At 37.4% G+C, this 16,375-nt stretch overlaps 1 protein-coding gene across 3 annotated transcripts in view; it reads right to left on the reverse strand.

The window, feature by feature from the left end:
• The window catches only part of LOC134213340 (LIM domain transcription factor LMO4), a 113,682-nt gene that overhangs the window by 95,360 nt on the left and 1,947 nt on the right, over window positions 1–16,375 (reverse strand). Inside the window, exons 2-3 of one of the 3 annotated variants that reach the window (XM_062692326.1) lie at window positions 4,895–5,312; window positions 3,678–4,589 (exon numbers count right to left, since the gene is read on the reverse strand). In XM_062692326.1, the coding sequence (XP_062548310.1) occupies window positions 3,678–3,921 (244 nt within the window). In that variant the 5' untranslated portion in view covers window positions 3,922–4,589; window positions 4,895–5,312. Of the gene's footprint in view, window positions 1–3,677; window positions 5,313–5,678; window positions 5,805–16,375 lie in introns of those variants that run through there. The other 2 variants (XM_062692325.1, XM_062692324.1) reach the window with 2 other exon arrangements.

Consider the following 16,375-nt stretch of genomic DNA (forward strand, 5'->3'; position numbering starts at 1 on the left):
AATTTATAGCTTTATACAGAGACAGAGGGTTCGCGCAGGCCAAATAAGCCGCTTGTAAAGCCAATCATTACGAACGACATAAGACACAGGCTAGGCTTCAAACGAAAACATCCAACGATGCATAAACTTTGTAGCTTCCCGCGGAATGGTAGTCCGAAGCATTTTCTTCCCCCGTAAGAACATCCACAAGGCCACAGGAAGATCACCTAACCAAGAAATGGGAAACCAAATCGACCACGTTCTGATCAACGGCAAAATCTTCTCTGACGTTCGCACTTACCGCAGTGCTACTATTGAATCCGGCCACTAACTCGTTGCGGTATGTATGCGCTAAACACGCGACGAAGCCGAACACCTCGGCTTAACATTGGGTGGCTACAAGGCGATAGACTAGCCCAAGTCTAAAAGCAGCAGCTAGAAGTGGCACACCCAACGGAAGAACAGCTAAGTGCAGCTTCTCTAGAAGATGTTTGGATAGATATTCTATCCGCCATTGATAGCACCGCAACCACTGCAATAGGATTTGCGATCCCTCAGTAAACTGCGTGGTTGGCGACGTGCAGCCATCGACCGAACTGAATGGAAAAGACTTCTCTGCACTACACAGGCCATTAAGGCTCCTTAGTCTGAGCAAATAAATAATTAATTCTTCGGATTCTGTAGTAATCAATATTTTTACCAAAAAAGAGGTTAAAAAAATGTTACAATCCAGCTATAAGTGGAATACTATTGATATATTTTTATTAGAGTCGATTGAATGGTGTTCAAACGTTATTACCTAGCATTTCTACTATTGAATTATTTTCACTATGTTGTAAACATTGATTATCTATTTGACGCAGTGGTGTAGCCACGGGAGTGGTTTTGGACATACCCCCCCCCAGAGACAAACATTTTAGAAGAATTTTTTTTTCGAAAAAAGAGTTCAGAAAACCCTTTCCCCCCGCCCAAACGAATTTTCTGGCTACGCCACTGATTTGACGGAATAATTTTACAATACAGAATTTATGAATAATTATTGTATTCGCTATGAATGATCATCATAAGCAATGTTACGTTTGTTAATTTTCTGGATAAGATTGCATGAGTTGTAATTTGTGATAATGGTCTTGAGTATTATTTCTATCATATTTTCACCAAGTCTTAGAATCTTCCTTTTCGAAAATTATTAGGCCTGCATTTTTGTTTTGTTTTATCATTTCGAGGTAGGTTGATAGATAAGTAGATGAGATTAAACCTAGTCTTATTCGACATAGTTTGCTAAAGTCACCAACTCTTTAAGGTCTGTATCATTTTGAGAATTAAACTTAAAGGTGACAGTTCGAAAATTAAAAAAAAAAATAACTCGGTTGGTGCAAGCCAGCAATGCCAATAAGACTTTGATGAAAAATGATTCGATATCTATCAAAAGTGATCTTGCTCTGCGAGCAGGAATATTCAATAATTCTTGAAATGTCACTTTTAAGTTTAATTAATTAATTAATCAAATGAGACAGACCCTAAAACGTATTATCAAGAGTACTACAGGTTTTGTCCAACGAAAACAGCGATCTGCCCCAGGATATGCCCCAGTGTGCGATGTGACCGGAATGATCCAAAGTACACATTTCCATGATTGCTTCATAATTTTATCATGAGGTTTTTACGTTTCAAGGCCTGTTTTGACTCAATGTATGAAAATCACATACTGTGGATTCTCCGGATTGTGGCAAATCTGAGTGGGTTGACCCCTAGCGGCATAGCTAACTTCTATCAAGTTTGAGTCGTCACTCACAAGACATATTCTGACGGAAATTTAGCAAGCTTTTTCTTTCTTCAGGTTCTCAGGATCTTGGACAATGGACCAGATTCATCCCGAGTAACCAAGGAACCGTATAAAAATCTATCTTTGGTTCGTGGAATCAAAGCAGTTCGAGGTCGACCTTATGTGACTCAATTTGGAAAATATATGATGCAAACATTTGGATTTATCCGGAAAAATGCAAGTTTTTGCAAAGTCGTTAAAAATTTGGTTTTCACAGCATTTTAATATTGGCAACCTCTTGAAAACAGACGTTCGGCAAGAAAAGTTTAAGTTGTACAGTTGCGTTCTGAAGAAAAAGTTGAAAGTCAGCTTTAGGCTGATTGCCATCAGCAATAAGCTTGCAAAAAGTTTAGAAAACCGACGTTTATACACACGCACATTGTAGAATTCAAAGATATAATAATAGGATTCAAGAAAAAAAAACTATTCAAGAAATGAATTGTAGACAGTGGACCAGTTCTCCAGTATAGGCTCTCACATCGAATACACGTTCATGAATACGCTAAATACGGCGGACGATCAACCTGCTTTAAAGGAAATCATACCAAAAACAGTAAGCATTTTACAAATTTTATCAAGCCAGTACTTGAAGAGAGAAGCATTTTTTGCTGCACGAAGTTGCAGTATTTCAGGAGGACTTGGTGATGGCATGCACGGAAAGGGTGCTGTGTTTCCGGAAGTGAGGTCATAATTTTTTTTCTAAGTATTTTTTTATGTTAAACAATTAAAACCAAAAGAAGTTTATTATTGGTCACGTTCGAAGGATGCATTTTTTGAGTTTGAAGAGTTAGATGTTCTACACGTTTCCAAAGAAAACACCGGATTTTTATTTTTACAAATACGATGCGAATAAACTTTATGAGATCTTACTACTGACTGTAGACTATCAAGTATGATATGCTCCAACGAGTGTTTCTATATCGCAAAGCAATTTTTTTTATTATTTCGAAATATCCAACAATAAAAATTACAGATATAAGATACAAGTAACATCAGATCACTGCGGTCAAAATTATTGGAATTACTACCCTCATATTCATCCATAAATTTTCTCTCGAAGCTCCTGGCAGTTGCGGTGAATTTTTATTGATTTCTGCAAACTAAGTCGGTGGTAATGCTTTATAATTGGGCCTATTCAACACCGAAAGTTATCATAATTTTCATGATATTCTCAGTCATATTTTCGAAAAAAAAATTACACATCGTTTGATGATTTGTGAGTAGATCTCGAGACCTACGAGAACTACTAGAGATTTGCCATATAATCTAATGAATATTTAGCAACCTTTGTCTACTCCAACAACAAAAAACAAATTACACTTGATACGGAATTCGATGTCATGTTAACACTAAATACTAAATAAAAGTCGAGTCAAATACGAGACACTGAAGACGGCCTTACTGTTGAGGTCGAAATACGTATCTATCAAGATACAATTAAGTGGTGGAATTCAATGGGATTGTATAAACTCGTCTTATGACAGGTGACTAAATACTGTTTTGCACAGTCATAAGCAATTCTATGCATTAACTGCGTGAATTTTTATTGTATATTAGCAGACTGCATCAGAGTCGACACAAGGAGAAAAGTAGAAACATATGAATTTTAAATGGATTTTCAATCTATGGGGCTCAACTCAAATTTTGTGGGACTCTTTGTAGCTCAGCAATATGACCTATGCTACAAAGCATACCTTGCTGAAAATGCCGTATGACATGACCACATTTCATTTGCCTAGTGGATCCCTACTGTCCTGTCTATTATTGTCCATCGCACTAAATACAAGAATTGTACACTATAAACATTTGGAATTATCACAGGAACAATTGCCCACTACGCTACGATTTCAGTATCCTCTTCCATCGTACTCACCTCCACATCCCCCGCAGTGCTTCACCGGTCCGCCGGGGCCGCCACCAGGTCCACCATTGCCCATGCCGTGGAAACCCGCCGCCTGGCTGTCCATCTGGCTGACCCCCATCGGATTGCCAGGCGCTCCACCGCCACCACCGTGGCCATTGTGGTGCGGCGTTAGCTGCGGGTAGTTGTTGTTGTCCGGGCTGGGCGAGTGTGGCGAAGAACCCAAATCCGAGTACGGATGGTAGTGCGGGTTCATTGCTATTGACGCGGCCAGCTTGACGGCTTTTGGTTTTCGGTTCCTCACGTTGCCGGTCGGTTCCCTAGGGACCGCTTAGCAACAAAAAAATGGATTGAATGGGGCTTCGGAACCGTCGAAGGTTCCGGGGTTTGACAGGTTTTTGATTTTCTTGACACTGACTGTAACTCTTATTTGTAACACAAGCGAAGCGCGCGCAAAATCACAACATTAGTCGGTTCGACGGGCTGTTTCGAGGTTGCACTATTTTTAATCACCTAAATGCACACTTTTTTTTCAATCGTGAGCCATTAGCTAAATGTGGGCTTTCGCAACTGCGGAAATACTCGTTATTTTATTGATTGTATTGGCTCAACGTCGTCGGTGCGCGACAGACGAGACGAGGTTAGGGAAACGCTCGCAAGCCTGATAAAATTGATAGATTTTCCGTCACTATTTTTCTTGTTGGGGTTTTTCACGGTTCACTTTTTCTCTTTGCTTTTTCCTAAAACACAATAACGCTGCAATCCCCCCTTGTTTTATGCACGGTGGGAGTTTTGTTCTTTTTTTCGCTGAAGCCGTTTGCCGCTTCTGGCTGTTATTTTCACGCGGCTATTATTTATAAATAATTTTCTATTTTTTCGCCTCTCTTCTGCTTCGTCTTGCACCGTACTTCTTTTTATCTGTATCTAAATAAATTTCAATTTTCGCAAAATATATTTCATTTCAGCAATTTGCGCGCGCCGTCTGCTGCCGATCGGACGCTGTTTGGCGGTTGCTTCTTCGCATAGTGCAGGTGCTGCAACCGTGGGTACGTTGTAGGTGGACGTGGCCTGCCTGGCTGGTCTACGAGAAGGTGACAACACGAACACTCGGATAAAGAAGCGGGGGTGGCTGTCTGAGCCCCTGCATCGAGCACACAACAGCTACGCGAACTATGGTGCAAACAAATGTGCGATCGTTCTTGGACCCATTCACTTCAGCAGTCACTTACTTCACTTGGAAATCTTTTAACGACTAAAGCGACAACGGGAGTCTTCCTTCAGCCAATGTTTGCCTTTATTTATTATTTTCCAACTATTATTTCTTATCTTGATTCTCATTAAAATCATATAAATATTTTCACTTGAAACTTCTTCCCAATTTCTCGTCTTCTACTGCTCCCGTCAGCTAACTCGCCGTTCTTCTATATGCATTAGGGAGGGAGTACTATTATTTCTTTTTAACAATCTCCGCGCCACAAACGAACGGAATCGGGGGACAACTTTTCAACGCTCGGTTCTTTTTTTATGATCTCGGTGACAATTGCCACTGACTCCGGTTTCTTCTCCAATGCCCCGCGCGTTTTTGATTGGATCAGCTTCCGTGGCTTGAAGTTGAAGTGTAACTTTTTGCCTCAGCTAGCCGAGTTCCTGTTGGAAAAACGAGACAGAGAAGAGAACGAGATAAAAATAATTAGTTTCTCAAGGTGCCGACAGCCTGTGCGGATTTTTGTCTAGACAAATGCAGCACGAAACCAACATTCCGGGAGCCCAACAAGACGAGAAGGAAACAACAGCCATCGAAAAGTTTAATTAAATTAATTATCGTTTTATGATTTAATACTTTTATAAATTTATCGCTTTATTGTTTGCACACGATAATAAACCAATTTATGAGTTGCACGTTTTGTGTGTTGTGCTACCGACCATCGGAGCTCGACCACTTCTCTTCTACGTCGACACGGTTATTGGACTTCCCCCGAGTGATTGTTATGCTACGCTACGAGAAACACGTACCAGCTTCGAATACGAATTCGTCAGTTCTGCTATGTGTCTAGAGCCCTCCCCAAATTGATTTCGATGCTTCCGCTGGACGTCGATGTTGAGCAATGAAAGCAACCACGAGCTTGCATACATTCGACACCCCCAGTCGCACAGGCCAGCAGTGTATTTATGCGTCAGACAGCGTGTAGATAGCGCACCGAGCTATGCTCGGTATTGGTGGCGCCCAACACAACCACGCAGCATAGATCTGGAGAGCGCGAGCTCACATCAGCGCGTCAACATTGCGAATTTCAACTCTCATCGGCGTGGAATGCCATGAGCAGTGAGCCACTCTCACGGGTCATCTTGCTCAGTGGTGAGATCGGTCGATCTCACCGTCTCATTTACTCCCTTCCTGTGCTCACAGCGCCCGTCAATTGAAACAGGACCAGCAGCCGGCAAAATAGAATCCCATGTAGTTCAGCCTTCGCTGTGGTGGTAATCACACTTTGGGTTAGATGCTTCTAAAAGCGGTATGCTTCCAATGCAATAGCACTTTAGCTGATATTGGTGAGATTGCGATTTTTTTTTATTATGTAGCACCTAAAAGGAATACAGTTGGAACTCGAATAACGAGATTTGAAGTAATGTTTATGTTCAAAAACATAATTCTATTTCACATTTTAGTTGGTGCAGTTGAATAAATCTAAATAGTAGTTGTTACTCTATTAAAATTTCTATGGGGTGTAGATAACAGACGTGACCTCAATCAAAAGCAAAAGAGAAGCTGCTTAAATTTTGATCTGGTGAAAAACAGTCTTTAGTAATTCTATTTCTTCGGTAGGCTTCTAGTTTATAAAAATAGTCGTGCATAATTACTGAAATTAAAATTTTTATAGATTTTTTAATGCTGTTCAAAGCACCATGAAGCTAAAATTTAGTGAAAAATTTCGAAGAATTTCGTTAGGGTGAGACGCATTGTATTGCATGTTTTTTTTCAAAAAAAGTAGATTTGAGCAGCTCGACTCACTGTACGAAACTCAGCCACGATTGATTCACCTCGTATGATAATAAGGCCAAGACATTTCCAGCGAGTGATTTTTCGACCATGAAATTGTATTAAATTGCTGATACATAAACATAACCCGCGTGTGACACCAGTCCGTATGAAGTCTGTAGTATTTTTTGTAATATCATTCAAGTTTGGATTCTAGTGGATTTGTCTAAAATAAAACCCACGGGTGGCATTGCGCGTCCCTACTCGAAACGAGGCGACGATGTGAATTGCTGTACAAAAATGCAATCGAGGCGATATGCACAAGGAAGCCCCAGTTCTTCTTATCTGAACTCCAATTTCGATAAAAAGACACTGTGGATCAAAACGGATATTGATGATTAAAATTAGAAAAATAGTTTTTTTTTTCAATAAAAGTAGATTTTGAAGTAAGTGGAAAGTAAATTTTGGTAACGATGTAAGCTTCTGCCAAGCTTTCAATCGAAATGGAACGGAAGAGTATCAGCGTGGAAACTAATCTCATTGGCTAATTTTGTTACAATACTTTAGGACTGTTATATTCTAACAGAACTGTCTAATCTACACTTTCGCTTGTTATTCTATTATTAAAATATACATGTGAGCATGAAAATACCATAAACATTATTGTAAAATCCACAATTTTATGTAAATTACACAGGATTCTGTTTTTACACGATTTTTTTTTCGCTCGTAATTTTGATCTTGTGATGTCAATTTTAGATGAAAATAAAAAAAGCACATATTTTACAAGTCATGGAGACGCATGGTATATTAAAAATGCATTTTCTGGAAATATTAGAAAGTTGAATTTTGTAGCATAAGCTTTGTGTTGCAAAAAGGCTGATAATTATTATTTTAAACAATGAGGATTGCATGATTTCGAATCTTCACATGTGGCAAGTTATTTGATTTGATTAACAATACGTAATGAAGTATCATTGTGACATTGATAAACAAATGCGGAAGCAGCAACTTGGCTTTGCAGCCTTGGAGATTATGATGTTATGGAATGAAAAAAATCGTATTTCAATTTCTAATTATCATGCACACGTAAAACAGCGTCAAAAGTGCTCACATGATTCGATAGTACTAGAATTGTGAGTCAAAATTGAAAAAACAGACCATAAGTATTTCATGGACATCATATGCAGAATGGCAACTATATCAAAGGTGATTACAATATCAACGTAAGCAATGATGAACAAAGTCACAAGACCCCTAAATACTGTCCACAACATTTCCAAACTGCATATTCTCGCATGACCAGCAGCTCGACTCACTGAAAGAAACCCAGCTACGATTGATTGACTGGTGATTGATTCACTTCGCATGATAATAAGGCCGAAACATCTTCAGCATGTGATTTTTTCGACAATTAAATTGTATTCCAAATTGCTGATACATAAACATAATTCTCGATAAAAAGACACTGTAGATCAAAATGGATATCGATGATTAAAATTAGACATCTGTTATATCCAAAGGTAGTATGCGGCTAGATATTGCACCAGTAAGAGCATCGTGTATCATATAGCATCGTGTATTCGAGAATGTCTCGAATGTTTGACATGTTCAATGAATTTTTACTTCCCATTGTTTTAAGGATTTTGCACAAAATGTTTTTCAGCTATTACTTAAAAAACTTCATAAATATTTCTACTTACTCCATACGATCAGTTTTTGGCACTCATTTAACAACCATTATGGATTTTGAAAATTAAATAATTGCAATTGGACGAGAATTAGAACAATTTCAAAATAATAGCGACTAGCCCCAAAAACAATGAATATTATTTCGAGCTCTCGTTTTCACTAATGCAGCCAGTTTTTTTACTTTTTGGACCAATGTGGTCTGTGTCATTAGTGTCCAGATCAAACCCCAGGATTTACCGTACCTGAAAATCGTCTGATTCTAAATCCATTATCCGTATTAATGAGGATTATTCCATTTTCGAAATACTTTTTGAAGTTTTTCGGAATTTTCAGGTCATTGAAATTAGTTTTCTACCAGATCTCGTCGTTAATGCAACAAGACAGACATTTTTATGTATCTGTATTGAAAATTGTATTGATTTAACAGTTATACGTTTTTCTCTAGGTAATTTTCCAAAAAACACGTCCAATTCCGTGCAAAAAAAAATGTTTTTTGGTCGAAAATCGATCCTTCATATTTTCTCATTTTTTAGCAAAAAAATCGGAACTAGTATATTACGTGGAAGAGTATGATGTAATCTATAAAGGGGATTGCCAATTGCCGACTATTTCCTAGTGTATTTATAATTATCGGAACGGTCCGTACTATTTTATAATTTCAGCACGTAGTAATCTTCACAGATATGTGTTTCGACCTCTACTGCCAGGCCGTCTTCAGTGTCTCGTACTTGACTCAACAAATTTTATGACAGGTAAAGATATTCCAACAAAATCGGCGTGAAACCCGTTCCAATGGCTTGGAAAAAAGTGATTGTGATTCCTATAGCCAACAATTAATCGAAGAACAGCAGGCCGCCAGTGTAGTTCGAGTGTAATTCTCGAAAACAAGTTTCAAGGTCAAATTACTTGTTTTCTTCTTCTTTTTCATTGGCATTACATCCCCCACTGGGACACTGCCACCTCGCAGCTTACCAAGCTGAGCGAAGTTACCATTTTTGCATTTGGATATTATGAGGCTAACACGATGATACTTTTATACCCATAATATTGATCGCTTCTCACAAATAGCATAACTTGATCTTCTTATAATATTTTTATCTCTTTCTAGCGAAAGAACCCTTACGTTGCCCGGGTGTTGCAAATGTTACAATGAACCATTTGCAGCACCGCACTCTAGATCAATTTCCGTGCGTTTGTTTTGATTTCCTCAACAGCTGACACAAAATTGAATTCTAATGTTTTTTTTTTACATTTCCCCGTTAATTCTTCAACTTTTTGTGTATACAAACCTTGAGGATCCCAAAACGAATCGATAAGGAAAAAAATCTTGCAAATCGGTCAACCCGTTCGCGATTTAAATCGTTTAAATTTAAATCTCAATCAATTTTTATTATACAGAGAAGATATCAATAATGTCCATATTACACTTTGCTATCTTATCAACATTTGATATTATTAATCTACGTGTTTTCGTCTACTCGGGTATCTGTTTTCGTCTACTCGGGTATCGATACCGTATTTTTCGGAAACGGCTACATTCACGTCAGTTTGCAAAAGGAAGCAATATGAGTATTTTTGGAATTTAGAGACCGTGTTTACCTCCGCGTTTCCACAGAGATTTCAGGAAGAAACATATGCCTACCCTATTAAGCCGCGTCACGAACGATAAGTTATTATTCCAAAAACGATCTATCGTGCAGTGGTAGGTCAGTTGCCATAAACTCGTTGCCTCGTTGTTTAATGGTCGATTGGCATACTAGTTTTATAAACGTTGAATTCGGAACGAATGCAAAATGTGCTTAAATTTATGAAATTGTTAATCCTCAATTTCAAGAGCAAAATGAAAAAATCTCACACCTATCACCTCTGGTGATATGTAGCATATGTATTCATAAACAAATCGAAAATGAACATCAAGCCGATTTCGTCTTCCATAATATACCGTAAAATTGACTAATTCTAGCAGTAACTGTGAAAACTTAAAATGGACGAAAGCTCGTTTTCTGATAAATGCGCCAAATCATGTGTAATTGAATTTGATGTTCTATCGTTCATTTCTTGCATCATTCGTGATAAAAGATGTTACGTACTAAAGTACGAACAGAATTAAAGTTGTTATAAATTATGGATTGCAGTATTGCACATCAAAATCATTGTATGGAGGTACCGTTGAACGTGGATTCTTTTGACAACTCGGGGGCTACATACTTTGCACATTTTAAAACAAAAATATTCTCTAATTTCCATAGTCAACATACGGGTGTCTGGCTGATAGCTCGCTTGTGAATTTGTCAGAAAATTGAATATCCAAAATACCATTGATTTTATCAAAAAAAAATCTAAATGATACCCAGTATAGTAAAGAAAGACGTAAGTCCTACGTCAAAAATTTTTATTCTATTTCGCTTTTCTATAAGCTAACTTTTTGCTTTTGTATCTTTACACCAAACCAGCTGCAGCGGATGGCAGATTTTAATGCAGCTCTTCATAATAATCTTATAAGTAAACTGTTTAAAATTTTGGCATATATACAGTAATACAAAATTGTAAGATTTTAATACAAACTATCTCACAATTTTGTTTTACTTGGATACAGCTTCTGAATAAAAAGCTTTCATTTATTGTAAGAATTATACATAATTGTGAATGCCACAATTTTATACAATCATTGAAAGATATGTTTATTGGGTGAATCAATTCCTCCTTAGCCGTGCGGTAAGACGCGCGGCTACAAAGCAAGACCATGCTGAGGGTGGCTGGGTTCAATTCCCGGTGCCGGTCTAGGCAATTTTCGGATTGGAAATCGTCTCAACTTCCCTGGGCATAAAAGTATCATCGTGTTAGCCTCATGATATACGAATGCAGAAATGGTAACTTGGCTTAGAAATCTCGCAGTTAATAACTGTGGAAATGCTTAATGAACACTAAGCTGCGAATCGGCTCTGTTACAGTGTGGGGATGTAATGCCAATAAAAAAAATATTGTCCTTGACATATTTTGAAAAACAAACTACAAATGACGCAAACGCGAAAGGCGGAATCGTAGACTGTCAAAAACAAAAACTATTTTAGTGGTTTTTTAAAATCGGCCATTGACGTAACTGATGAAAAATGCCAGGGAGGGCTAACTTTTTTTTGATTATATTTAACAGTTTTAACACAGAAAGTTAATCAGTTTTGTTCGACCCAACTGGATATATATTGTTCGCTTGTTGCCCTAGCAGATATCCATGGACGACCTAAACATTTCAAATAATATTCGTCGACGCTCAGACCTGACATAAAAAAGCTAGAAATCTCGTTGGATTCCCAAAACCATTAATAGGTTCAGAAAACCATGCTGTAAACATGTTTCTACTACTCATAAACAATCAAATTCAGTCCTACATAAGTTACTGCAACCCAATCGGTCTCAAGTGTGCTGGTAGGGTAGGTGTTGCATTCGCCATTAAATGGGATGTAAAATTCAACACTGATCTTGGTAAGCTTTATTGATTTGCTTTGAACCAAGAATACATTATATATTATTAAAATTCGTCGGGTCAGCTACCTTGTGTCGCCAAAAATTGATCAATTTACTGATTCATTTTTTTGCGTCCACAATTTATAGAAAACAAATCTTCAAAATGATCTCTCATTTTTTTCTATTCTTGAGTGATGCGCGATCGTACAAATGCCAACTTTGTTTTATAAATATAGATGATCAAAATTTAAAAATTCCATTCAAATTGTACGAAAAACCATTTTTTCGAAAAGATTGAGTTTTGATTTTCAAAGCATTCCAATTTCATCATAACGTTTTTCCACGTAAAAAGAAGTCGAAAACGAATGTAAATTAACAAAAGTCGGGCAGTCTTTTGTTAAGTAATGTGCGGTCGTATAAATGCCAACTTTGTTTTATATGTACAGATCCCATTCGATTTTGGCAACACGTTCGGAACATTTATGTTGCCAAAATCGAATGTTGCCAGAATCGAATGGTTTTTGTTTTCTCATGATCCTTCGACATTTCTTCACTTTTTGTGACGCTGTGACCCTTTTTTACGTGAATTTTAAAATCTAAACGCTTACACATTTTTTTTTTGAACAGTTTTTTTTATATTTTTTTTTGTTGGTTTCGGGGTCTAACCAATTTCTTTTAAGAAAATTTCGATATTCAGGCCTTTATCGATATTTACGTGGTTTATAAGCAATATAAAAAAATGTGTTGCCAAAAGCGAATCGTTGTTGTCAAAATCGAATGTTGCCCAAAACGAATGGGGACTGTATAGATATTAGATAAATTAGTTAGATAATTTGTTTCTTCTTCTTACAAATCAGTGACCCGACGACAATTCCTACGAGCTTTTAAACGGCGATCTGACCCCAACAAACCAACTTTACTTTCCTGCTAGAATTAATTCAGTGATGATTTTCAAAAATTCAATTCTACATCCTAATACAACTTATATGTCGATAATTTCCAATTCAGTTATTAAATTTAGCAACAAATCAACTTATGGGAACAAATTCAACACATATTTTCAAATTACCTGTCTGTAAAAAATCTTACACAATTTGTCACCTGACTTCATTTTTCCACGCCTCAGTAACCTTTTCACTGGTTATTATGCTGCAGTGACAATAGGAGCTTAGAAAAGCAAAATAAGCCTGTGGAGTTTTAAAAATCCATTTTAAAGAATTTCTTACTTACAAAACTTTTAGTTACTTTTCCTTCAAATCTAGGAGTATTGGCAAACTTTTCTCCAATCTCAAGAAGCCTACCCAATCAGGAGAGAATAACAAATTTATATCATATTGTGTTACTGAGTTCAACAGTTTTTCTAACATAGGCTGTTATAACTTGATTCAGGATGTTGTTAAAATAACTAAATTTTCTAACAGAACAATGAAACATAACAAATTCTGTTATGATTTTGCCGGTGATGGATCGACTGTTTGTTTAATTCTATTTATTGAACGGGTACTCAGTCTTACAATTTTCACAACGAGTTTATTAATTGTGTCTTTTTCTGTGTCGAAACGTCGGGTAAATAATAAACTCGTTGTGAAAATTGTAAGACTGAGTAGCCGTTCAATAAATAGAAGTTATGATTTTGTTAAGAAAAAATCTGATAATAATTTATCATAACTCGACGCCTGAATACAAATCTTATTTTTGAACAACAACGATTTAGTGTTTAGGTCCCAATAAACGACTTAGTGATTAGATAGTTCTAGAATCAATTAATCGAGTTTATATTTATAATCTTTTTTCTTGTTTTTATGTCATATATTCTTTTTTAGGCGTGAAAGAGTTGAATAAGCCTTATTCATGGTAACAGTAATCAAATGATAAGTTGTGTGATTACAAAAAAGGCCTTGCTGAATGACTAGGTTTAAATTGTGGTTCAGCATGGGATATTTGGAGTATTGGTATTTAAATGCTTAGATGGTTGCTTTAGCTAAAAAGCTCACAAAAACCTTATAATAACCATGGAAACCCTAAGAAAACTAATCCTGTTAAGTGTATCCTAATTGATTAATAATATTTCTAATAATAACATTTAAAACTATTTTTGGATCCTATTTTGCACAAAACTGTGCGTAAAAAGAACAGCATATGCACCACAGGAAATATTACTGTACCCCGCGTTCCGAAACTCAACAACAAGAACTTGGTGTCCCGATCCCGACCAGCAATCCACTGCTGGATTTGGCTTCTCTTCTTCCCGCTGTATGCGAACGGACCGACCGAGCGACAAGGCGAAACAGAACGACGAAGAATTACTGATGGAACGTAAATTAAAAATTCGATACAATTGACCGTGATGTAATTACCGAGGGGATTAGTAGAGAGACCGACCGTCGACGACGACGACGACGACGGTCGTCGGACCAATGCGAACCGTGCGACCGGTGTGGTGGGCCGCCGGCAGAGGAAGGGATCGGGATGCGAACGAAATCGGAATCAGCTGTGTATTAATCATTATTAGCACCCTCTTGCTGTGTTGCCGTTGCTGTTGGCCCTGTTTTGGGCTCCGATCTGATCTGAGGATGCGATGGTTTGGCGGTGGTTGGATTTGGAACAGAGGCAGCAGCAATGCCACTCGGTACAGTTCTCGTCGATTAATGAGGTTCACCTTAATGAGGGGTATTATCGCTGGGTTCGCTCGTCAGCGAGGAGATGAAGCGATTCCCAGAATGAATGATGGCAATCATGTGGGTTGAAGTAAGGTTCGGTGGTGTGGGACAGGATGAGTGGATTATTAAGCTCGTTGGATTATAGATTGAATGTGATGGAGAGGAAGCTGATGTGTGGTGAAGACTTTGAGGACGATTAATGTCGATTTCATTGACAACTGTTTTGGAGTGGAGATGAATTAGCGAGTGTGTAGTAATTGACTTGGAATTCCAGCACAGAAGCAATCATAAGTTATAAAAGTCAGAATTCTAAAATAATGTAGTTTTCTAAACAAAAGATATAATTCACAGATAATCCAAAGTATAGCAACTCAAGTGACATTTGCAGGTTCATCATAGAAAAAGGATAAATAACGTTATCGAAACCAATTTCCTGAAACTCCATTATTTTTGGTTAACAAATTCAATTAATGTTTGCAATTGGTATACTTTTACACTAAAATAAAAAGCATCAAGGCTAGTCCAACCTTGCAGACGTCAAGTTTCTCAATGTTCACCCAATTAGTTAGCTTTCTTCTCACTTATTTCTTCTTGCCAAGGCCTCGGATTTTTTATGATTCGTATCAATGATAATTAAAGTTTTGTTGATGAGCAGTGAGATCTCGCCAAGGTATTCGTGGCTACGCATTACTTTTCGTGCATAACGAATATGCTAACCCAGCCAATTAAATCCGAAGGATTGCTAATTGGGTTTTTTTTTCTAGCTGCTAGTCAAGACTGGTTGATAGAACTAATGTAGTTGATGTTTCATGCATGTGTAATGCATCATTCTCAGCCCCATATTATATAGATTTTTACTTGATTATCCGTAAGGACAAAGACTTAAAGAAGTCTTTTTTGCTTCCTAATCATAATAACTACTTCTTCTTCTCGGAGACGAGCCAGCCTCGGGCTGAAAGTCTCTTTAATAAAGACACAAAAAAAAAAAAACTTCTTCTTCTTCTTCTTATTGGCATTACATCCCCACACTGGGACAGAGCCGCCTTGCAGCTTAGTGTTCATTAAGCACTTCCACAGTTATTAACTGCGAGGTTTCAATGCCAGCTTACCATTTTTGCATTCGTATATCATGAGGCTAGCACGATGATACTTTTATGCCCAAGGAAGTCGAGACAATTTCCAATCCGGCACCGGCACCGGGAATTGAACCCAGCCACCCTCAGCATGGTCCTGCTTTGTAGCCGCGCGTCTTACCGCACGGCTAAGGAGGGCCCCTCATAATAACTAGATGTTTCTGTTGATTGGACACCGTTTTCGATGGTCACAAATAGATCTGTCTCAGCACGAGCTCTTAATAATATTTGCACACAATATCCCAAGTGAGTAAAAGAAATTTTTTTTTTGTGATTTTTTTCAGCAGTGAGTAGGTATGTTAGCAAAAAGAAGCAACGAGATTGGTGCTGCATTTCTTTGTTTTGCTATGAGATGAATATATGTTCAGTGAGATGGAAAACGGAACAATTCCCCTATATAATTTGGATTATTCATCCATACATCCATAATTTCATCAAATTGGAAACGCTTCACAATGTAATGTAGCTGATTTACTTTGCTTCAAAAGTTCTAAGTGAACTAGACGGCATAGTATTTCTAATTTTTATGGTGGTGAATTTTATCTTATAGGGTAAAACGGCTTATTATTTTTATCACCGATAAACATTCACAAACCAGAAAATAAAAAGTTTTATGGTGACCAAAACCCAACCCAATCATGGAAAGAGTTAAATATCGTTCTAAAACAAGCTGTTTATCTTTTCTAAATCCAGGTAGTCGCAAAGAATTTTCTTTAACTCTAGTTTAAACATTTTTTGTTTTTATTGATAATAGACATAATTGTGTCGCATTACCTGTATTTTTTA

Source organism: Armigeres subalbatus, chromosome 2 (assembly GCF_024139115.2).
Source record: "Armigeres subalbatus isolate Guangzhou_Male chromosome 2, GZ_Asu_2, whole genome shotgun sequence".
In the NCBI taxonomy this organism is placed as follows: Eukaryota; Metazoa; Arthropoda; class Insecta; order Diptera; family Culicidae; genus Armigeres; species Armigeres subalbatus.